This window comes from Echiichthys vipera (genome assembly GCF_963691815.1).
Source record: "Echiichthys vipera genome assembly, chromosome: 9".
Taxonomy (NCBI): domain Eukaryota; kingdom Metazoa; phylum Chordata; class Actinopteri; order Perciformes; family Trachinidae; genus Echiichthys; species Echiichthys vipera.
The window spans coordinates 12,955,856-12,980,208 of NC_139834.1; the positions used below are offsets into that span (position 1 = coordinate 12,955,856).

General features: G+C 39.4%; 3 protein-coding genes across 4 annotated transcripts; 1 reads left to right on the plus strand and 2 right to left on the minus strand.

Annotated features, from left to right (window-relative positions):
- Positions 1 to 759: 759 nt before the first annotated feature.
- mrps25 (mitochondrial ribosomal protein S25) lies at positions 760 to 3,052 on the minus strand. The gene is made up of 4 exons (XM_083920049.1): positions 2,867 to 3,052; positions 1,773 to 1,879; positions 1,581 to 1,668; positions 760 to 956 (listed from the first exon to the last, which is right to left on the minus strand). Exons 1-4 carry the CDS (start codon positions 2,998 to 3,000, stop codon positions 767 to 769), a joined length of 519 nt encoding a protein of 172 aa, XP_083776175.1. The 5' UTR covers positions 3,001 to 3,052; the 3' UTR covers positions 760 to 766.
- A 2,613-nt stretch (positions 3,053 to 5,665) lies between these two features.
- nr2c2 (nuclear receptor subfamily 2, group C, member 2) lies at positions 5,666 to 18,066 on the minus strand. Of its 2 annotated transcripts, none has more exons than XM_083919638.1 (15): positions 17,926 to 18,066; positions 15,457 to 15,541; positions 14,353 to 14,448; positions 14,001 to 14,201; positions 13,282 to 13,387; positions 12,610 to 12,789; positions 12,206 to 12,362; positions 12,018 to 12,108; positions 10,892 to 11,037; positions 10,508 to 10,685; positions 9,750 to 9,871; positions 9,527 to 9,666; positions 8,926 to 9,063; positions 8,686 to 8,791; positions 5,666 to 8,018 (listed from the first exon to the last, which is right to left on the minus strand). In XM_083919638.1, the coding sequence occupies exons 2-15, from the start codon at positions 15,514 to 15,516 to the stop codon at positions 7,844 to 7,846; spliced, it is 1,896 nt and encodes a 631-aa protein (XP_083775764.1). In that variant the 5' UTR covers positions 15,517 to 15,541; positions 17,926 to 18,066; the 3' UTR covers positions 5,666 to 7,843. The 2 variants fall into 2 exon arrangements, with proteins under 2 accessions (XP_083775764.1, XP_083775765.1); XM_083919639.1 differs by having other exon boundaries at positions 14,353 to 14,429; positions 17,926 to 17,970.
- A 3,483-nt stretch (positions 18,067 to 21,549) lies between these two features.
- On the plus strand, positions 21,550 to 23,527 carry b3galt4 (UDP-Gal:betaGlcNAc beta 1,3-galactosyltransferase, polypeptide 4). The gene has a single exon (XM_083920430.1). The coding sequence runs from the start codon at positions 21,605 to 21,607 to the stop codon at positions 22,724 to 22,726; it is 1,122 nt and encodes a 373-aa protein (XP_083776556.1). The 5' UTR covers positions 21,550 to 21,604; the 3' UTR covers positions 22,727 to 23,527.
- Positions 23,528 to 24,353: the final 826 nt, after the last annotated feature.

A 24,353-nucleotide genomic window follows, 5' to 3' on the forward strand; every position in this document is an offset into this window, starting at 1 on the left:
ATTTACTCCTGCCAGAGTCCTGCCTCTCACATGAAAACATTATGGTTATGCTTACTTAGGATTTAGATTTTTCTAATGTTTCCAGAGAGCGACAACATCAGCCACACAGGAAATTTTTTCAAATTTTTATTTGAAGGTTTACATTGCTTTGTTGACACTGTGCAGGATGTAAATCACATCCAGATGTGTGGATTCTTCAATCGGGTAACATCGTGAAAAAACACCAGGGGCTCTTCTCATTTCTCCATTTTGTGCCTATTGTGTGTCTCCTCTCTTATCCATCATCTTCCCTGTGAAATTGATCTCAACATGCTTTTCTTGAAGGATGTATCAATTTCTAAAATGCATCTCGAGGAGATAAGAGGCTTACCAGAGGAGCTATGAGCAACGATGTACAGGTGTAAAGTCTTTTTGAACCCCTGTGACGTCTAATTAACCATGGCAGCTGTGCCACACACCATATTTACTTGACAGAATTTTAAAATGACCGCTCTGAAGCACATATTTCTCATTTTGTTAAATACCTATTGCCTCTACTGCTTGTGTCTCATCAAGTTAGCCAAAGTATTGCCCAAACAATGTCATGTTCCTGCTGATTAAGGTGGACTGTAGGGGCCTCAGTCCAGCCAGTGACGTTCTCACACGGGGGCCCATTTAGTTACACACGTATACAGCAAAATGTGCAATGCAGTAGTCCTTTTATGTAATCGTATAAAATCAACGGCTCCATAATATTGTCCAGTACTCAGCTCTCCTTCTCATCTTCTTACTCCTGTGATGCAGCCATCTGGACACGATATTTGCCTGTCATCTCCTTGGGCAGCGGCGTGGTGCCAGGACACGGCACCTGGCCCTCCACCTCACAGATACACTCCCTAAGACAGTACTTTTTGGGCCCAAAGTTGGCAGGGTTGGAGGCCTGCATCTTGGCTCGAGCCTCAGCTTGTAACACTTCTCTGTAAAGAGAGAGGGAGTAAAAATCAATGTGTTTTTAGATTATCTGGTTACTGCAGGGAGTGCCTTTCTTAATGGAAAACTTTGACAAGTCATTGTAGGAAAAAACCGGTGTAAACAAACTAATGAGGGCCAAATTATATGTAGCTACTCTTGTAATATGCATGCTGGCTCACCATCACACTGTCGGGACATACTGGGACAGAGCCATCACTGATTTTATTAACACCTGAGCTTTTCCTTCTTTGACAAATCAAAGTATCTGTTTTCCCAAGTACACTCTTTGTTATTTACAGGCAGTGGTCTCGTACCACTCATGAATACATGGATGTTTAAGTGATTTATATGTTACCAATGTGTATTAAAGAGTGGGTTGTGATAGGTCTTACAGGGTGAATTTTAATTACATGATGCAGTTTCATAATGTATTTGATCTTGCCAAGTGAAATTGAAGATTATATCCACATTACTATTATTACAAATATTTGAATTGCAATATATCAACATACAGTATGCATCTAAGATGTATTTAATATAACCCTGCCCTTAATCACAAACCAATATAAAATTGCAGGTGTCATGAAACATGGCCCACACTTAACACACAACAACTCTGAACGTCTTACTCTGATTTGCCCAAAATCTTCTTTACATGTTGTGAAATTAGTTTGTGGTCCTTCCCTTCCACATCCACCAGAACCTGCTCCCCATCATCTGCAAAAGAGACAGAGGATATCAACCAAAACGTGAAACACTGCATCGTAATAATCATGATGGTAATAATAATACAGAGGAAACAACGGGGCAAGTCTACACACCCAGGTAGAACTTCAAGAACGGTGATGGTGTCATATTTTTGAACATCATTATTTGGAGCCACTGGTTTTTGTACTGAATCTGAGGAATATTGAAGAAAACAAACTTTCTGCAAAACACAGAGAGAAAGCACACAGTTTAACAACAGCGTCACATTGACTCTTGCAGCCTGACTTTCTCTGAATAGTGCATCTGTTTAGACACAAACTTCAACACAAGTGACACGTTTTTAAACTTCCAAGGTTCTACTGCTTCACAGTATTTTTATTTGTTTTCACAGCAATGACCTTAAAGTCTGATATGCGAGTTTTCTGCAGTTATTTAATCTAGCCAAGGAAACTGAAAAAATATGTGCACATCGCTCATGATTTTTTTAACGTTGTTTCAAACAGGTGCTAATTATACTACAGGTTGCTTTTGTGCATTGAATAAAAAGTGACAGCAAGTAGCTAGACAAGTGGAGGGCTAACCTGTTGGCAAAATCAAATTAAACAAACTGGAGCTGAAACGATCATTGGATAAATCTATTAGACAATCAACAGAAAATGAACTGGCATCTATTTTGTGATCGACGCTGTATCGCTTGGGCCAAAAGTAATCTAGTTCCACCTTTAATCCAAAACTTTTTCTACTTGTTTGTCGTCTATAATTAGACACTGAATATATTTCTGTGGTTTGGACTGTTTTTCAGACAAAACAAGTAATTTAAAGATGTCGATCTGGGCTTTGGGAAATTGAGCATTTGCATTTTTCACTTTTTTCTGACATGTTCTAGACCAAACAATAAAGCAAGCAAGGGAGGTTAATTTATAAATCAATCAATCAAGTGCTTCGCAGTCAAGGTTTAGCGGACCGATCCATTAACGACAGAATAATTGGCACAATTACAGATTATTGAAAGAATCATTAGTTACAGCAGTGACATTCGAGTCCTAGCCACTTTTCATAGTACTGCCTATGCGCATGCTTTCAATATTATAATGTTAAACTCATACAGAAGTGTGCCTGCAGACTGTCGCCACCTGTTTCTAGTGTGCTGGTACATATGTGAGGCGTTGTAGCTGCCGTTAGCTCGTTAGCTGTTGTTAGCTCTGACCTTGCTCCTTCGCTGAGCTCTCCGTGTGTGTTGTAATTGACCGTCATAATCTTCACTCTGTTTTTAAAGATGATGTCGCCCTTTTGGAGGTATTCCAGTGTCCTCCTGATCGGGAACCTTCCTTTCATAGGCATTTTAACTCCTTTTTTTATTGACAAAATACAATATGAAACAACCTGCGCCTGGAATCGCAGACGGAGAGGCGCCTTTTGATGACGTTCCAGTCGTTGTTAAGCAAGCCCCCCCCCCCCCAGCAAACCATAGCAACCAAAACATTTCAAATTAATTTATATATTTTGATGAATTGATTTCTGTTATTAATGTTTGATCTATTATGAGTTTTATCATATTATTATTATTATTGTGTTATGTTAAATATTGATTTATATAATTATAATAATAACTTAATAATAATATTATTGTGTTAAGTTTGATATTGATTTCTATAATAATAACTTAATAATAATAATTATTATTATTATTGTGTTATGTTAAATGTTGATGTCTATAATAATAATAATAATAATAATGATAATCATCATTATTATTATTGTGTTATGTTAAATATTGATTTCTGTAATAATAACAATACATTAAAAAAAGTTTCAAATTTAAAAAAATGAATGTATTAATGCCTTTTTGTTGTTATTGTTTTTTATCAAAATAATTCAATAAAGATTTACCAAAAAAACCCATAGCAACCATGATCCAGTAACCACCTAGACTTACTTATGCTGCCCTCTCATTACATATCAACAGTAAAACCATTCAGAGCGTAGATTCATCAGATGTTGTTCAACTTTTTATGGAAATATATGTGTAATTGTATCTCCAACAAGTACTGCTGGTTTAGCAATAATATTATTTGGATAATACAGCTATTCAACAGCAATGGTGTTAAATTTTCTTATGATGAGTTTCTTCAATATTTTTCAATTCAATTCAATTCAATTTTATTTATAGTGCCAAATCATAACAGAAGTTATCTCAGGACACTTTACAGACTAGGTAAAGACCACACTCTATGAAAACAGAGACCCAACAATTCCCCCGTAGAGTACGGTGGCAACGAAAACCTTCCCTTTAACAGGCAGGAACGTCAGACAGACCCAGCTCTGTGGAGGACTGACATCTGTCTTGACCGGTTGGGGAGGAAGAAAAGGAGAGAGAAAGAGAGAAAAGACGGACAGATGGACAGAGAAAGACAAAGACACACTTACAGTAACTATAATAATATCTATAGTAGTGTGAATATGACTCATATTTTATGGCAGTTAATACAGCAGAATAGTAGAAACAAGCACAGCTAAGGTTATAGATTATAATAGTAGCAGGAAGCGTCATGCAGGACCACGGCAGCAGGCACCACCACGATCAGCAGAGACCTGCGAGACGACCAAGCACAAACAACTCCGGAGAAAAAGTTGAATTAGTAACATGCATTGATGAGATACCTATACCTCCTATACCTATAACTCCTTAGCGGTTTGCCATAGTAGTGTTATTCAAAAGTAACATGTCTGTTTTCGTACTTAATGCTCCCTTCACTGATGTAACTGACTCACCAGTTGGTAAAGTATGCTTCAGGAAGTAAGAACAATCATAACAGCTGTGCCCTTTCCCGGTGTAATATTATCTCTGTTCCTCAAATAGTTTTTGTAGTTAATAAGGTGAAAGAAGTGTCATTTTAAATCGATGTTATCCTTCTTTATCAAATTCAGAAATGTGGATCTAAATCTGCCTTTTGTGACTCATTGACTGTTATTCATCTGTTTTGGAAATGTGAATATACCCGTAAACAGTGGCAAGATATTTGTAGATTCATTTTAGAGAATATCTTCTGTGATTTTGAGCTTCCTCTTGCAAAATAACCTTTTTGGCTTCGTAATATATTTTAATTAATCTCATTTTGATTCTTGCAAAGTTTTACATCCACCAGTGTGAATTTGCCAAAGTAAAACCCATGTTTTGTGTTTTCAAGAAAGAACTGGAGTATTTCAAGTTAATATCCTCTGCTAATAACAAGAAAGCTATCAAAACTATAAATCTGTGCTCCCACTTTAATTCAATTCAATTCATTTAATGTTTATTGCTCATGTCCCGTGGTGTCCTATTTTTTTTTAATTAACAGTATTATTTTTTATCTTATTGTTATTAATGTGATGCTCATCATATGGTTTGATGCACTGTAAATGTATTATGTAAATCAGTAATAAAGTTGATAAAAAAAAACAAAGGATATTCCAACATAGAAAAGTTATGAAAACAATTGGAATTTGTAAAGCCTTACATATTTTTATATTTTATTTTTTATGTATATGCATATACTTTTATCTTGTTCTATTATTGTATATTTCTGAAAATAATTGTATGGTTTAATCACAATGAAATAAAAAAAAATTAAAACATATGAAAATAATTATAAAATAAAATGACAATATGTTAATACTTTTACTTAAATATATTTGAAGTAGGACTCTTACTTGTAACAGTATTTCTACACTGTTTATTGGCTATTTTGTGATATCTTATGAATGAAGGTTTTGCCAAGAACGAGTTGAAGTCTTAAGGTTGTTCAGAGAGCATATTGACATCTTTGATGTACGTACGGACAGCGGGTTTCTCTGACAGGTAGAGTGACTGAATTACTGGTGTTTTTGTGGAGTGATGTTGTTACCAAAGATTTATTTATATTGAGAGGGTTCCGTCAAAAAACACTGGTCATAGTTTCTCTTTGGTTGTAATATCCAGTTATTGGCAAACATCAGACAGTTGTCAGCATGTACAGACTCATTCCAATTTCATAATTCATTGTTTATTTCTTTTATAGCATGTGGCTTCAGAGAGGCCAGCCTCAGGGACTGGAATGCTGATACAGGAGCTCAATCGTTAATACATTTGTTTTATATCTTCATCGGTGTGAGGTAGAAATGTGGGATTGTGACAAAATTGAGCAAAACATGAATATTGTTTTCTCAATCTAGGTATCTGAAGAAATAAACTTTACATGAGCAGAAAAACAAAAGTACATGTACATAGTATAAATTTTGAACCATAGGATACTCAATCCACAAAACTGAAAGAAAAAATAATCTGTAATCCTCTAATTCGGGAGCTGCTCACGGTAAATATTTTAAAGCCACAACATTTAAATAAATATTTTTCATACAGCATTTGTTAAAATGCACTTAAGCAACTTCTTCATGCACTGCAACGTACTATAAAATGTATAACAATGCTCCTTATTAGGGCAGACAGCGACAAGATTATAAAACCTGGCTTAAAAACAACATGCACTCATTTTAATGAAACTACATGTACAAAGGTCATTTCACACCAGTGCCTTTACAGACAGTCTCTATGGGTTTTAAACCCCAAATATTACAATTGACATTTATTTCACAAGACATAATCCTCGTTGACTTCTTTACATTCCCGTTATCGTTCATGTTGCTGTGGATGTGTATTCTGAACCATTATACAAGGCTCAGCCAATGTGTGTCTCCATAAAGTCTTCAAGACACACTTGAGACTGGCATCCCAAATAAATCTTGATTTGTTTTTTTAAATAAGGGAAACCTGCCCAAAAGTACTTTAAGTACACTTAGTATGCAACAAGCAAGTTTGTTCACAACAAATAAGTTTTTAGAAAACATACAAAACGCAAAGTTTTAGTCAGCATGAACACAGTGGGTCGCCACACAAGCTGATTGATGTGCACTAACGCAAAAACAAAAGTAAAGTACAAAAACAGTAGCATCGCTACACATAAGTCTTTAAGATCATGTCATCTTTTTAAAGAAATAACTGTCACTGATAAATACATATACAAGATGCAGATTGAGAAGGATTCTCATGACACTGATAGGAACAGAAGGAAATAACATATAATTGATTGTCGTAAAGGGAAAAGTGATGAGGTGATTGCACAGGTTATATATTAGCAACATATTCATGTTAATCCAGAAATAAGTACCTAAACATAAAAAACATTCCCAGAGCTAAAATCTCTGAGATGTCATTAAGTATAAAAAAAAGACATATGGTCAGTTCAACCATCTAATTTGGCTAACGTGACTTTGTGAATGCGAGTTAAAAGTGAAACTTAATGAAAACAGACGTTGGTCATGTTGTAATGCACTGTGTGGTAGATAAATGCTATGAAAGTCGGTCCATATGAATACAGATTAAGGATTAATTACTTGAGGTTTAAGTTAGTTTTGTACCTGATTGGAGATCTCATTCCAACTATTATTTAAATGTATTTAAAGTAAATAACTGTACATTGATGACTCACACCTTGGAGGAAATGGTGTCAGTTTTAAAACCAGGAAAAGAGAAAATGATTACAAAGCATGTTTCAATTCCTTGTTTTAGGACATTCAGAGTAGCCATACTTTGTCTTGGTAAAATCTTGAATGCTCAATTTAACAGCATGGCCATGAATGTACCAGTTTTTTAAATAGGTGAAATTTCACTTCCACATATAAAATTACTGTTTGAGCTTGTTGATAAAGCTCATCTGTTATGTGCAAGCTAATGCTAAATTATGTATGTGATCAACATGAGAGCATGGTAAGGCTTAGATAAGACTAAAACAATTTGAAAAGTTTAAGTCTGAAGGTAAAGTACATATGTAATTATCTTGAAGCGCCGTAAAGACATTAAAGGAGATGTGCTCAGCTGCAAAGGATTCATTTTCCATTCAGTTCAGAGCCTAGAGCCTGAAAGTCAAGATTACCACACTGCGTCAACTCAAGAAAACATTCCAAGTGTCATCCTGGTTTTCCAAATCCCCAATTATCTTAATCTGCAATGGATTCCTGAATGACTTCGCACCATGCATCGTTACAAAACAAGGGGCCGCTGCAGGATTTTGAACTGGGGTTCAACAGTTAATCCGACGAGAGACAAAGAAGAGTACCTGAAGTGACTAATCTTTGATTTGACAGTTCTGGGTGCTGAAGTGATGGGGTGTCATTCGGCAGGATCAGAGTCCTGGCTGTTATACTCAGCCGTCTCCATTTTGAGGATGTAGGGAATGATGCTGTCAATAGAGACATTACCTATCAAGCCAGTGAAGAAGAGCTCCTCTGTGATGCCCGAGTTCATGAGGCGCAGGGCTGGGAGACGAGTCAGGATACGGGTCAATCTGCGGAAATAAGCACACCACATTTCCCGCAAAGTCATCTTTGTAAATAGTCAAATGGACGGCATTTATATAATGCTTTACAATTTTAGCCTCTAGTTCACACACACCAATGGCAGCAAGCTACCATGCAAAGTGCTGGCCAATCATCTGGAGCAATTTAGGGTTTAGTGTCTTGCCAAAGGACACTTCGACATGTTGAAATCCAATCTTCAAGAGTCAAATTAATGTCAGTTAGCTAGACAGGTACTTAAATCCTCTACACCAGTGAATCCCAGCCTTTTTTGACTGATGTACTCCCACAGCCCCATCAGAGAGGTGAGATGAACTGTTGTGACTGGTCCACCGAGGGCCCCGTCAGCTGGAAATCTGTCTGAACGTGAAGGTGGATAGATTTTTTTTACCAACTTATAATGTCTTTTTTTTTTAATTAGTTGAGCTATTCCACAATCTTTTCATTAACTACTGGCATATGCAAACGTACCGCCTGGGGTTCACCTACTCCAGGAGTCACTGCTCTGTACCTTAAGCTTTCCAGGAATAGAGGATACTTTTCAGGTTGCACTCAAGTACTATTATATAAGATGTAGCTACAGATCAGATTAAACCTCATTAAAACTTACTTGTATCTTCTGTAACTCACTATGTCTTACTGGAGGTATGAATGTACCTGTAGGTCTCATCTGGGTAGGTTTTTTGCACGTAGTCCTGCAGCTCCATCAAGGCTTTCTCCTGGTACTTCTCAATCTGCCCGCTGCTGTCCACACCTGGGTGATCTGACAAGTCAAACACACAACAGCTGTTTTCCAAATACAGGCAAACATCACTCTCACCCTCCAATTGAATTATAATTGTTTGACTGCTAAAAGCTTGAATGTCTATTAATAAACTAAAAATAGCCGACACTCACCAGGGCTGAACAAAACTATAGCTTTCAGGTAGGCATATTCATAACGGTCAGTCTCCATCCTCGTCATGCTATTACAGAACTCCTGGAACTTCCAAATGTGCTCCATCACCTGCTTCACCCTCTCCCCCGAATGCTTGTCTGAGGGAGAAGAAAAAGATTTATAACTTACTTTAAGTTTTATCTGACCATGAAGGTTACTTCAATGACAAATACCTCATCACCAGCAACGGTTGCATTTCCAAATCACTGATAGATAATGACAGATTCTGGCATGTTTTCACATGCAGTGGCCTTCTTTAAGCCAGCAAGACTGTAGCAGGAAGATCTAAACTGAGCTATCATGTATGACACAAAAACACTGATGTAGCACCATCTGGGGCTCATAACTGTTATACTGGAACGTGTAACAATAGAGTGGTAAAACACCTATTTCAATGGTTGCCTTCTATGCAAGTATTTGAAAAATGAATGAAGCAATGGGAGAGGACATTACCAGTAGTTATTTTATGCTTTAAAGCAACTTAAAGTAAAGTCACATTTATTGACTCCTCTTTATGTGTTTGTCCTACTGAGAAAAGATGATAAGGTCTGTGGTCCATACCATCTTGGATGCTGCTTTGAAGGTGGTTGATGATGGCAGTGAGGATGGTCGAAAGGTTCATTTCATGAGCGCACTGAGCGAGACCCAGAGTAAACAGCTCATTCCAGCAGGCTCGCACCAGACTGGTGTTTGCCTCCTGACTGAGGGAGACAGAGACAGAAATATGGATAAGCGTATAGATGACTGTGTCATTTAAGTCTTCCGGTGTCAAATGCATTCTCACCCAAGAGCTGAGAAGGCAGGGATAGAGCGTGCCCAGTGCATGGAGAGAAAGAGAAGTCTTGATGCTGACTCACAGATGTAGTGTACGTTAAGATACTCAGGCATGGGGCTGGGCATGGTCAGCTAGACAAAGAGGAAAAGGTAGAGAAGAAGAGGACATAGGAGAGAACAAACTTCATTAAAAAAATGATAACTACCTACAAATATATATATATATACCTGTATATACATATGTATATATATATATATATATATATATACACAGTATAATGGTCTTTTTAACAATGTAGCCATGGGAATAAAGGCTTTTTAATATTTTTTTAATTTCATGACACAGTGGACTTTTGTTTTGTAGACTCATGTAGTGTTTCAGAAACCTATTTTAGCATACAATTTAGATGAAAAATTAGGAAATTTGTCCAGCGGTGGAAGGTGCTTGGTTTTGTCTCAACTTGGTCTCATTTTGCAGCTAAACCGTTCACTCCAATATGTTTCTCAAAACACATTTATGAGAGAAATAGAAAATACAGTAAGAGAATATTGATTCATATCATATGATATGTAAGTCGGGTATGGTAGAATCTATCAGATGCCATCAGGAGCAAACGGAGAGCAAAAGATGGAGGTAGGTATTTCATTTTCACAGATTGTCTGTCTCATTGTGCTGTCAGGATAAAGTGAATTTCAGAAAATATGAAAACAAATAACAATGAAAAGTTACCAACCTCAGCTTAAGCTGTATTAGGCAACTGAACCCACCTTAAAGCCTACATGGCTGTCTGTGAGCAGTGGTCCTTCCACCTCAATGATGGGGGTCTCCTGGTCTCGACCAATCAGCTGGATGGTTGTTCCACTTACACACTGAGGCTTATCTGCCAGACTCTGTCCAAACCCTACATCAGGTGGGTTGAAAACTTTGGCCAGGGTGTCGAAGGCACTGTACACAACAAACACAAACACCTTTAAATCAGTTGATTTGACAGAACATTCTCAGCAGCATAAACATTTTTTTTTGTGCCTCAATAGGGAAAAACATGCTGAATTTTAAATAATCTGCTTCCAATGACTGAACAAGAAAAGATGAGAATTCATGGAGGGCCTGTTGAAGTGAACTCCCTTTCTCTCTGTGCACTGCTGACTGACCGTGTTATCTCGCTGGCAGATTGCTCCTCATGCTGGCTGTCTGAGGTATCACCATTGTTCAGATTTTCTCTTAGGGAGTCACTCAGGTTGGCCAGTGATGTCACCACATTGGCTAGTGTCCCCAAGTCCCCCTGCCCAGAATCCATCTGAAGACAAATAAAACAACATGTGTTTCCCATCAAATAGGTCAGTTGAACCGGGATCCACTAAAGACACAAAAGGGCGTTCTAAACTGGAGAAAAGCACAAAAATGTGTTACATGCAACAAAAAGGAATGACAAATCCTCTTTAAAACTATTAAAGGGATAAAAGAAGGTTAAAAAAAAACTATTGTTGTTCTATAGAACAAATTTGTCTTAAACAGAGCAGGCACCGTACAGATTAATCCTGATTTTATCTGTTGTCATTTGACGTGCAGTTTAAGGGGAGCACAATACCTGATTAATAGCCTGAACAATCATATGGCTCTTAGACGGTCAGACTGATTTTGGTCAGCTGTCTTGCAGTTTGAGCAGTTCCATGTTCCGATTTCCCTCATGGCTGTTGACTTAGGATCCATTATAAACTGTATTAAGCTTGTTTATTTTTATTTATTGGAGTTGTATTTTACATGTTGTGACTAAAACTGGAGTCTTGATCGGACTGTCCGCATCTTCCAGCCATCTGCTTTCAGCATCAGCTTTATATATTTTTTCTTCCTACTTTCTGCTCATAGTAGAATTGCAAGTTATGCTGCCTTTCTGAATTTTTTGTCAACATTCAGGACACAGTTGTTTTGTTTAAATAAAGTTTATTGGAACTGTCAACGGACAAAGCCCTCTTGGGGCTCTGTGCTTGCATACAGTGTGAACATAAAAGTTGCCTGTTCTGGCAGATTAAAACATGCACTGTGAGTTAACACACAGTACGAGATGAATAAAAACATCTTTACAGATTATCAAACTTCTTTATTTTGCTAGCCTCATAATTCTAAGCATGTATAACAGCCTCACAATGCAAGAGCAACAAAACCTTCAAACATCTCCACCTGACAGATCGTACTTTTTACAAGGAGCAGGAGGAGAGAGACAGCAGCAGAACAGACAGGCAGATGTTATATTTATGGTGACTGCAGTTGCAGCTGTACCTTTGAGTCAGTGGCCAGCAGTAAAGTTCCATCACTCTGGATGACCGGCTGCTGAATATTAACCAGCATGCCCTGGTCCACCAGGCTGGATCTGCACGTGACACAGAACATCATCAAAATCCAGTTCACATAACAATAAAATCAACAACAGAGCTTGAGGTTTGTCTGTAGGTATGATTCCCACTGACCTGGAGCCATCTGTCTCTGTATCGGAGATAAAGGTTGGCGTGGCGATGAGCGGACTGTTTAGATCCTTGCGAATGTAGATCTTTTGAGTGGAGGCAGCACAGTTGGCATGCTTCTCTCTGGGCACTACATCGATGGGTTTTCTCTCACTCTGGACAGCTGAGGTTGGACAAAAAGAAAAAGTAGTAACAACTGTTACTGTTTATGGCAGGCAAGAAAAACTTTTCCAGACTTTGTAAGTGAAACTTCAGACTACCTGTTAAGGCCTTGTTTTGAAGGAACTGAATGTTGTTGTTTTTTAGGGGTTTTTTTTCAAGGCATGCAGTTAATCTGATAATACCTGATCAGAGTGGTTTTGTCTACATGTTTTCGTATGTATGTGTCCTGAATTTGGATGCAAACTCACAGTCAGTCTTCATCCCCATGTTAAGGCATTTCCTTAACCGACAGAACTGGCAGCGATTGCGGTGGTGTTTGTTGATGACGCAGTCCTGTTTACTGCGGCAGCTGTAGGTCAGGTTCTTCCTCACGCTCCTTTTGAAGAAGCCTTTACATCCTTCACAACTGACTGCACCGTAGTGACGCCCTAAACACAGAGTCAACAAGCTAGTGTCAGTCACTGTACAAGTGGCTGTGACTGCTGACAATGTGCAGCAAAATATATAGTCAGATTTGGCATCATCACACGAGTCACAGCAAGAGACTGTGGCTGCCTTTGAAATCACATACTTCTTTTTACTTTTAGTACATACTACTTTATAAAAATGCACCTTGGCCAATTCTCCAACACGAGAGGCTACAGACTGTTTTGAAAGGAAAAGATGAGTTATTTCTAAGTATTTGGCCACCTGGTGTGTATGGGAGTGACTTCGATACCATGGCTCCACCGCCCGATCACTAGTGCTCAAATTCTGGTTCCAAAATTATCAGATGGCAGCGCCCGTATCCAGATTATTTTGGCTTCATTTTTTTGCAGTGGAAGGAAGTGGCACCGAGCCGTCCATCTTTTTTATACAGTCTATGGCCAAAACACACAAATCCTCACACCACTAAGTATTGCAACTGTAAGTTTTAGTACCTGATGCCTTGTCTCCACACACCACACAGTACTCCACCGGCTGAGGTCGGCTCAAGTCACCTGACTGCCCTAACAACCGCTCCATGGACACTGGATCTGTGACGATCTGAAAAGCAAAGTCGAACACGGACCATTGATTTTGTGTTTCACCTTAACACAATGTCAAAACCATGAAAAGAAATGACATTTCACAGTTATCCTGGCCAAAATAATTGCAATTCACAACATTATCCCAGTAATCATCAAAAAAATATACTTAAAACTCTTGAAATGGCACTAAAACCTTACTGGAATCCCTTCACCTTACATTATGTTAAAAAAACGTATTTGTATTACATCACAGATAGTGACACACATCTTTTTTAGTGAAAAATGATCTTAAAAAAGGTTATACTAAATCATGAGGTCTCCCTAATTAAAAAGTCATATCATAGTATATCAGAGAACTGCAGGGGAATAGACTTGCTGTTTTCTATTAAATTATCCCACTTTCACTACTTGATTTGAACTGCTACTTATGGGTTGTGGCCGAATTAATGTTACAGCTAGAAGAAAAACAATAGTACACCGCAGTGAATTTACCAGTCAATTCAGTCTTGAGCATATTTACCCCGATTATCTCGTTAATGAGACTTCACCATGATAACCGTATTATGAGTGTTTTCATTGATATCTGCAATAAAAACAATTATTGTCAAACCTCTACCAGGGAACAGTACCTGTATCCTTCCTGGCATCAGGCTGTCTGTCGCAGTGAAGATGAGCTGCTTAGTGTTGTGGCTGTCTGGTGAGGCCAGGATAACCTTGCCTGCCCCTGAGCTGTCAGCCGTAGTCAGAATGAACTGCTGTTTGGGAGCGCTGGATGGCTTCATCGCTGTCACTATCTGGATCTTCTGACCTGTCTGCTGGTCAGTTACAATCTGAGGGTGTTGAGATGAAAGACAGAGACAGAGAGAGAGGTGCTGGTGTAACATCAGCTTGTTCATCAAAGCTAACAGAGGACGACATCAACAGGTAGCAGCTGTAGTGTCAGTGTCTGAAGCGAAATAACGTTGAGAGCACAGCAGGTACCTGTATTCGCTGTGGTGTTGTGGCAGGCTCAGTGGAGATGACTTGAAAGCGCTGTGGAGACTCACTCATCACTGAGTCTGAAGGAGAGGATGACACCTACAATTTGAAACATTTCAACAAGCTTAAACTGATTCAATTTATAATCAATAATTCTGCAACACGTATGTTTTACTTAAGTCTGTGTAAGGCATATACATTTTTTTGTACAGCACTTTGAAATGAATACAAGTCTGTACTGTCTAGAGAACCTGTCTACAGTAGGCATGTGTCCATGGCAACGTTTTCTAGGTCAAGGACCCCTGAGCTGAAAGAGAGAGAGCAGGGAACCCTACTACATTTATTGTTTAAAATTGAGTTGCATATTAAACTGGGCCCTGAATAACATGTACAACTGCAACAATTAACCCATTAGTTGTCAACTATTAAATTAATCACAACCTATTTTTATAATTGATTAATTGATATAAGTATTTTTTCTAAAAAAAAAATTAAAAAGTCTAGTTTCTCTGATTTCCGTTAAATTAATCTTGTTTTTTGGTTTATTTCCTCTTCTATCGCAGTAAACTGAATATCTTTGAGGTTGGGACAAATCAAGACATTTGAAGAATTTAAGAAACATTGATCGACCGTTTTTTTCTGACATTTTTTTAGGCCAAAAAACAAATCGATTAATCAAGGAAATAATACACAGATTAATCAACAATGAAAGTAATCTTTAGTTGAAGCCCTACTAACATGCAGGGCGGTCTAAAGTCTAACCACATACCTTTTTATGGTGCATTCAATAAGCTATAAAATAATCCCTATTGACATATTCATATATTGACATAAATGTGGAAGGCACAGTGAATCCTTAAGCTTAACTATCTGGGGATGTCTACCTCAGTGGCTACCTTAACTGTAGGGCCAGTAAGCCTATCATCAATGTTTTTTTCCTCCACAAATAGGCGTATTTATTTTTGCTAATTATATATTGGTTTCATGTTAATACATTTTTTCAGACATATTCTAATTTGTGAAAAAAAGATCAGACAACTATTTGGCTGCCCTCCTGCAGTAACTGTGAGGACCAGCCAAAGTGAAAGTCTCCCTCTGCACGCTTACCTCCGCCTCGTGCTCAGAGTCCACTTTCTGCTGAGAGAGCAGATTCCGGTTGGTCGTCATGATGATGTAAGGTCATTAGTGAGGTCTGTATGGAAAGATGCCACAGACAATCAACCACAAAGGTGCAAACTGTGACAGAAGAGCAGGCCAACGCTACAGCTTTATGCATATAATGTTGGTGCTGGTGGATCATGAAGGACACAAAGACACTGATTGATATAGAAACATAATTAATGTTAAAAGGTATAATATGTAGTATTCCCCTAATAAAACATGGTATAAACTAATACAAAAGTTATCCCTCTCAATCATGACTTATGACATGCTAGAAGGTGGGAGGTGTCTGCCCTCTGCATGTTTTCTTCTGCATTTACTCATAATCCGACAGTGCAGCACCTTCTAGCGGGTTTGTGTGGAGGAACATGTGTATGTTTATTTGCACCTTGAACATAACTGCCGTGAAACGATCAGAAAATACTGTTTTATTCCTCTGATTTACTGCGTTGTCTCCTTCTCTGGCCGTTGAGTTGGAGAGGAGAGGAGCAGCAGACTCAGAATACTGTGCGTTTACTCACAGTAAGCACTTGTTCCATATTATACCTTTAATTTTGGGCGGCACGGTGGAGTGGTGGTTAGCACCATCGGCTCACAGCTAGAGGTTTCCTTGTGCGTGGAGTTTTCAAGTTTTTCTCGTGTCTGCATGGGTTCTCTGCGGGTTCTCTGGCTTCCTCCCACAGTCCAAAGACATGCATGTGTTAGGGTTAATTGATTACTCTAAATTGCCCAAAGTCCAAATTGTCCCTGATCCTGTCCAGGGTCCAGACTCTCTGTTTTATATCGTATTAAACCGAATTTCTTTCGGTTATGGACTTACAAAACAAGACATTTAAAAACATCACCTTGAACTGAGACATTTTATAGACGTTATAAACATGTAATCAATTAATCTAGAAAATAATGAATAGTTGCCTCCCTAGTGCGTCCCTTTACATGCGACTGATTTTAGAGCCAAAAGTGTTGTACCCCTGCATATTCAGTCAGAGAGTGAGCTGACACCGCAGAAAGATTTCACTTCATTAGAAACACGGCCGTAAAATAATGTGGGCAGAAAACTGTGTGTCATTTTTGTTAAATTCATCACTACAGTTGGCAGAAGTGCATCGAATCATTGAGGAAACATTGTAATAAAGCACGATCCACGACCACACATATGGAGGACTAACCATAACTTAAGTCTCAAGAAATTTATAAATAAATGCATAAATAAATGTATAAATAAATACAGGAATAAATTAATACATGTATAAATAAATAAATACAGGACTGAATAAATACATGAGTAAATGCTGAAATAGATGAATAAATAAATGCTGAAATAAATGAATAGATAAATAAATGCCTGAAGAAATCGAACCTCAATAACATATGGATGCAGCATTATATAAATAAATAAATGTAGGTGAACAAAAATGTAGAAATAAATGTAAAGCATTTATGTATTTCTGTATGTATTTACGCAAGTCTGTATTTATGTATTGAGACTTCAGTCATCTTTAGTCCTCCATATACGGATTGACACAATTTAAATGTTATTATACACCAAATGCTACATTGTCTAAAACAGAGCTACGGACTTTTCTCCTACAGTCTATTGGGGCTGGAAAACCGATAAAAGCGTATATCAATTGAGAGTGACCCGTGACTACAATGCATTTGGGCATCTCCTTGGCAGAATAAAGTAATTGCACCTACTCCTACAATCACTTCACAGTTTCGGGATTATAATAAAGAATACATTTCGGATTGATGTGCCTGCAGTGGCTCCATATGCTCAAGAGGGAGGAGCACGCTGCCTCATACACACACTCCCCTCCACAAACGCATCACAACACAGAACAAAATGGACAGTCTGGCAGTCAGCCAATAACACTGGAGACGAATCCTTATGATAAAGTATACTCGAGCATTTTTTCTTTTCCAGACAGCTGAGCAGCCCGACTGTTGTTGCTGTGCTGGTGATGTAATGTAAAAACGCGAACAAAGTAATAGTCATCTCAGCACGTTATGTCCCCGAGATGGCAAAGGTAAAAGGGTCGAGTTCATCTGCAGCAGCTATTAGCTGTTTAAGCTAAACAACGGCTGCAGCAAGAGCCGACTGCACCCGTGTCTGCCACTGCCTGGGTTTGTCATTATGGCATACAGGGGTTAGTTCAGGTTACGTCGACAGTAGTGTCACATATTAATAACTAGTTAAAGTGTCTGTTAAGCATATCAGCGTAGCCAGACTCTGCCCCAGCGTTTCGCGGTTCCCTTTCGCCCGGATCCCGAGCTGCGAGGGTCGGACAGGAAGCGAGATCCGCATCGGCTAGTTAGCTCACAAGCTAACTGGGGGGGATTAGCTGCGCTCTTTTTATCATCCGGTATCCCGGAGAGCTTTCTACGGTTTTCAACCCGGTGACTGAGACTTACCTCCGAGAAACGGTTGTCACAGATTTCGGGGATGTCTTGCTATTTTATAAAAATATTTGTTTTGGTTTTCTTCTGTTAAAGGTCATAGTTCGTGACCCCTCCGCACCGCCAGCGCGTTGATGATGGTTGAGGTTTTTTTTTTTTCTCCTTCCTCCCCCCCCCCCCCCCCCCGGCGCGAGCCAGACAGGAGTGACGTCATCGTGTCTGACTCTCTCCGTGGACTTTATTGTCAAGTTTAATGTGTTATAGAATTAAAAAGAGTAAGGAAGTAAAAAGTGTAACCCACTAACAGACGTATTAGAGACATTAAAGTATTTCTGGTCTGCTCTCTTCAGTTTAATACTGTCAATGAAAAATTGTTCCAACCACTAGACCACTGTATTTTCATATCATGTGCAGTATTTTTCAGTTTTAATACCATGGGCTATATTATGTTTGCATGTGCAATACATCTCTATTACATTATGTTTTATAATTTGCACATTGCTCCTTAGACACTTATTTTCACATTTTTGATGCTCTTTTGTGATCTTATATTATTGTCTGATTTTGTTGATAAGCTGCAATTTTGGAGTAATCTGGTTCACAAATTTTTGTCAGGATTGATAAAGGTCAATCCTATCTATATAACTCAAGGAAGTGTCATATGAGATAATACATATGATTTATCCTCTAAAAATGTTACTTGAAAAGTTTTAAAATGCTTAGTTTATTATTTTGTCATGTCTTCGAATTATATTTTTAGGTTATTCTGACTTTTGAAGAATTACATTCATCTTTTTCTGTATACTCATTGTAGGCTACTACAGTATAGTGTATTTCTATTAAAAAAATTTTTATATATATATATATATATATATATATATATATATATATATAGTCAAAATACGCTATAACCAGGACAAAAAGAAGTTGTGCTACTGGATTTTTTTTGCTACAGAATTAACATTTTTCAGTTCCCTTGCCTGTAATTACATCCTCCAATACAAGGTCATTTCCAACTAATTTGCAAGACGTACCTAAACATAAAATATACAAGATACAGATAAACAACCGTTATGTTTGTGCCATGCAGTTGTTAGAACACAGGCCAGTTTACGTACCTGTAACATAAAGAATAACAAATACACAAAGTAGGCTATCTGATTTTATTTGTACATGTCAGTGATTGTTTTCCACGTCTTTATTGGGGGTTTCACAAAATTGGCAGTACTGTTAACACTGTTCTGTGGTCATGTATTTCAAAACCTCTCCAGTCCATTCCAACCAACACAGTTCTTGGACCCTTCCCCTTGTGGAGGTCCGTCCCTCTCCTCACCCGCCTACCCAGGAGTCTCGTACATACGAGGCCAGGGAGGAGGAGGATACGCCAAGCACAGTGGTTATTTAGACAACTTGGTGGCTTTGGGTGTTGGACATTGAAGGAATTCCAAAAAGGGTAGTGAGGCTGCCTAGTGTTTTATCCAAGACCCCATTTAATGTATCAATAGACTACAGGCCAAAACTCTGTAAGCATGACGTCAGCAGGTAATGGTTTACATCTGTTGCATCATGGATCAGTTCAGTCAGGGAATTTTTTATCTGTATCTTCCACTGGGGGAAATGTTGGGTCTATGTAAATCATAAGTAAATCATAGAGTGTGGTCTATACCTACTCTGTAAAGTGTCCTGAGATAACTTTTGTTATGATTTGGCACTATAAATACAATTGAATTTAATTGATTTGAATTGAATTGAGGTGTAGGCATTTGGTCCCATTGTTCATCTGAGTGGCAGTCCTGAGGTCCTGGTGCCAGATGGAGTCTAACAAAGTTGAGTCTAATCATGTTTCCTTGAAAATGTAATATGATTGCAGTGAGCCCTTTTAGCCCAGAGAATAGAGTGGATCAGAACAGGTGAGTATTTGCAAGGTTAAATCATACATTTACATGTTAAACAAATGCAATCTGGTCATACAAATCAGATATGCAACTTACCTAAGTGTCTTAAGACTACATACACAAAGAACATGTTCCCAGTAACTACACTTGAATAAAAACAAAAATATCTGTGTATTCATAGTTTTTTTTAATGAGTGAAAAAGACTGAGATTTTTTTGTGTAAAAAACACATCACACAAATCAAAGTACAAAGCAAAGGAACTTCCAACATTTCTGAAAGAAGCTGCCTTTGTTTCATTCTTCCATCAATAGTTTTTATCTAGTCTGAATCAATGTCATCTATATATTCTCTGTGTGTGTGTGTGTGTGTGTGTGTGTGTGTGTGTGTGTGTGTGTGTGTGTGTGTGTGTGTGTGTGTGTGTGTGTGTGTGTGTGTGTGTGTGTGTGTGTGTGTGTGTGTTTGTATGAAACCAAGCTTACTTATTGGTCCTAAGATTAGTGACACATTGTTAAGGCCCTTTTTAAAAAATAAATAAATAAATAAGCCTAATGCAGTTGTGTTAACTGTACCCATCAAGTAAACAGCCACCCTAAATACTACATTGAATAAACAAATACGTTTCTTTCCATTGGTGCATCTGTTGTATGGAATCACTTCACATTCAGCCTACATGAGCTATTGTCTGCAGTTGCATGACATTTCTCCCATTATATATATGGAAAGAACTAAGCTCAGCACAAGTACCTCTGAATGACCCCATGATGTCGCCCTGCACCAGCTGGTGTGACAGGACTGGGTGTTGAGAACAATTGGCAGATCACGGCAGAGATTCGTCTATTCAAATAACCGTGATGAAAATAATCTAATCTAGCAACAAAAAGAGCAAATTTCACCTCGGTTATAAACTGACTTGTTTCCATTTGATTTAATGTTGTACTATTGAATAATTGGCTATCTTACAGTTCATTGCTTATCTATCTCATTTTAGATATCCATCCTTGTCGCCAGTAGATGCGTCGCCATTGTTTTTACCCGTATTGCAGATATAAACGGAATCTGAGGTTATTAGTATATGCTTAATAGTAAAGGACTATATCCCCGAGCCAATTAGGACAACTTTTTCTCCTCAGTCCATAGGCTAATATGCATATAGGCTGTAATCAGGTTTATTTTTAATATAGCTCTTTAATGGCCAAACGGTGCCATCTGACACATTGTTCTGTAGGCTATTGGGTCAACAATTGTCGATACAAAAGCCAAATGGATTTGGATGTCCTGTTCGAACTGTGGTGGTTTTCCCACAGCGCAGTAGTATGGGCTAGGCTCCTCAGACTGACGACGGGATAACAAAACTGCTCATCAAACGCAGAAGACATCTATCTCATCACCAAGAGCATCAGGACGCGTTTTGACCACTTAAAGGTCATTTTGATCATTTGCAAATAAGTCAGCTCCACGTTACAGTACAGAATCAGGGCATATAGCTTCAGGGTGCTGCCGAATCGACCGTTTCATTTGCGCAGCTGCATATCCTACTTTTATTAAAACAGACTGGGCTGCAGCATCAACACAAGGGTACCAGCTCCTTTTACCGCACCCCCACCGACACTGGCACTCTCCTCCGGCTGCTGCTGATGCGCGTTACAGCCTGGTGCACCTCTGAACAAACGAGCAAATCTAGAAACGCAATGATCGTAGAGGGATTTTAGTCGCGGAGACAAGGGCAGGAGGGCTGGTCAGAAACCGACGAGTTGGAGCAGCTACAGCGGTCTTCAGAGCTGCGCAGTGGTCGTGGAGGATGGTCATGGTCGGACGGGGAATGTGGGTTTGTAAGCCCCGGTTCGGAAAGCGAGGGAGCAGACTTGGTGTTTTGCCTTATCTGTGCGTGGCGATAGCGAGCGCAGCCTTGCTGGCTCTGCTCTTTGTGGACTTCATCGAGTCATGGGTCACCTCCATGGGCATGAACACGGCTGTGGAGCCGCACGCAGGCATCATCCCCCCGCAGAGCGTCCCTCCGACCAGACCCGAGGAGTTTCTGCTCATGCCCAGCCCGCTCGTGTGCCAGCGTGCCAAGCCTTACCTCATCACCATGGTTACCTCGGCTCCTGCCAACCAGAGGGCCCGCCAAGCCATCAGGGACACCTGGGGAGGGGAGGTGGAGGTGAGGGGCCTGCGGGTCATGACCCTCTTCATGGTGGGTGTGGCGTCTGACCCTGGACTGGCCAAGTTGCTGATAGAGGAGGCCAGAGAGCGAGGAGACCTGATTCAGGGGCGTTTTCTGGACACCTACTCCAACCTCACCCTGAAAACCCTGTCCATGCTGGGCTGGGCCCGGCGGTTCTGCCCCCAGGCTCACTTCATGGCCAAGGTGGATGATGATGTCCTGTTCAACCCCAGCGCCCTTTTGCACTTCCTGAACAAGAGCCGTAACCCCTACGAACAAGGAGACTTGTACCTCGGCAGGGTTCATCTACATGTGGCCCCGAACCGTGACCCGGACAGCAAACAATACCTCCCTTCAGGAGCCTACCCTCCTTCTGTCTTCCCAGACTATTGCAGTGGTACAGCCTATGTTCTGTCCCGCTCTGCATTGCTCAAGATTTCCCTGGCAGCCTCTGCATCACCTTTATCCACACCTCTGCCCCCAGAGGATGTGTTTGTTGGTCTGTGTGCCCGGACAGCTGGAGTGCTGCCCTCTCACTGCCCACTCTTCTCTGGTGGCCCAGGTGTGCCATACGGGCGCTGCTGCTATCAGGCTATGGTGTCCATTCACCACATCCCACCCAGGGAGATGCTGCACTATTGGGCTGATGTCCATACATCACACCCTTGCTCCTGGCTCAGTCTACGTGCTTCCCTAGGCCTCTGCAAGGTCAGGGCGATGCTCGGGTCAGCTCTGGGGCTGGAGCAGGGGTTGTGAGGGTTGACAAGAGGGCAGAACTGGACTCATTGGGGCTGTGCCTCGCTTCAATACTGTGAACAGCACAAGTGCTCTTCAGGCTGTCAAATGTCACTTTATTTTTTATAGCGTTATTTTTTAAACACTTGTATTTGACCGGCTTTTTTTGTTGCAGAAAAGAGGATGATCTGTTGGTTGTATGAAGAATTGTCACAGTAGTCTTTAAGCTATCCTTAAACTGTTACAGCACCCTTCATTGTGACACTGACACATATTGTAGCTGTAGAACAAACAACATTGGCATGCTGATAGTATACAGTGAGGAAATACAGCTGCTTATGTGATGAATGCACATTGGAATAAGTATTTCTATCAACAAACTAAGTCTGACATCTTTAGGCTGCTACCTTTATATATATGTAACACCCGTGTAGTCTATCACCAAGTACTTTAAGAGTTAGTCTGTTAAGATGCTTAAATGCATGGCGCTCCAAACAATAGTACTATAGATATCAAACCACAGGCTTCACATACCCAGTATGAAGTAATACAAAAAAGTATTTATTCTCTAAAAACCTTTTATGTTCAAAACAGGAGAAAGAACATCCTCAGTACATGATGTATCCAATTGATTTTTGTGTTCAGTAATAAAAATGACATGATGATGCGCAACCTGCGATTAATTGGACAGTTGAAATTGGAGACAGTGAGGTGTTTATGGCCAGTTCTGGGAACAGACAGCAGATCGAATCGAATTTCCCGTTGCGGGATTAATAAAGTAATTCTTCTTCTTCTTCTTCAGATGAATTTGATCTTCCCTCTTTGGAGGCTTGGTTATTTTTGCTGCCTAATATCAGCTGGCAATCGAAAAATAAATCCATGGAATTGATGTGATACACAGCTATAATCCCACTGAATTGTACTTTTATTGCCTTCCTCTGTAAAAGTGAGATTAAACACTGAGTGTGACGGAGAGAGTGTCTTGACTGAGTACTTTTTAAAAGATAGATTACAATGTGTCAGGATAACGCCTCAGGCTGTCTGGATCCACCCACAATGTAAACAAATAGAAATTGAGATTGTGTTTACACTCAGGAAACATATGTTAGAATTAAAAACTTTCACCAATAAACCGCTCTGTATTAGATAAGGTTGGCCTGATGTCTTTTTTCAGCAGAGAAACACACGCTTACATTTTTGCACAGGTCAGCTTTGTTCATTTCTGTCATTCCATCACAATTGAAGCAAAGAAGGAAGTCAATAAAATGGATAACCACAAGGTAAAAAATGTTGGCGAACACAAAATACAAGTTCCGGTTTCTCTATTTATGTTAACAGACGATTAGTGATATTTTGCTAGCTATACCTTTTTTTGATATTTCAAGATCCTCCAGTTCTTGTCCTTTTCCATTCATAAACATGTGGTTGCTACTAGTGACTGCACAACAGGCCCAGACACCTGCCAAACAGACACCAAGGAGATCAAAGGTTATTAGAACTTTAATGTCTCTCAAACTGTCTCTGAATTGGAAAGTGTCTCTAATGTTGTTTCTTTACTTATTATTACTTGGCAGACGATTCCAGCAGTGTTTGTTACTGGAAACCTACCCCAGACCAGTTAGTATGAGGAAGCTTTTAAACTGCAGTA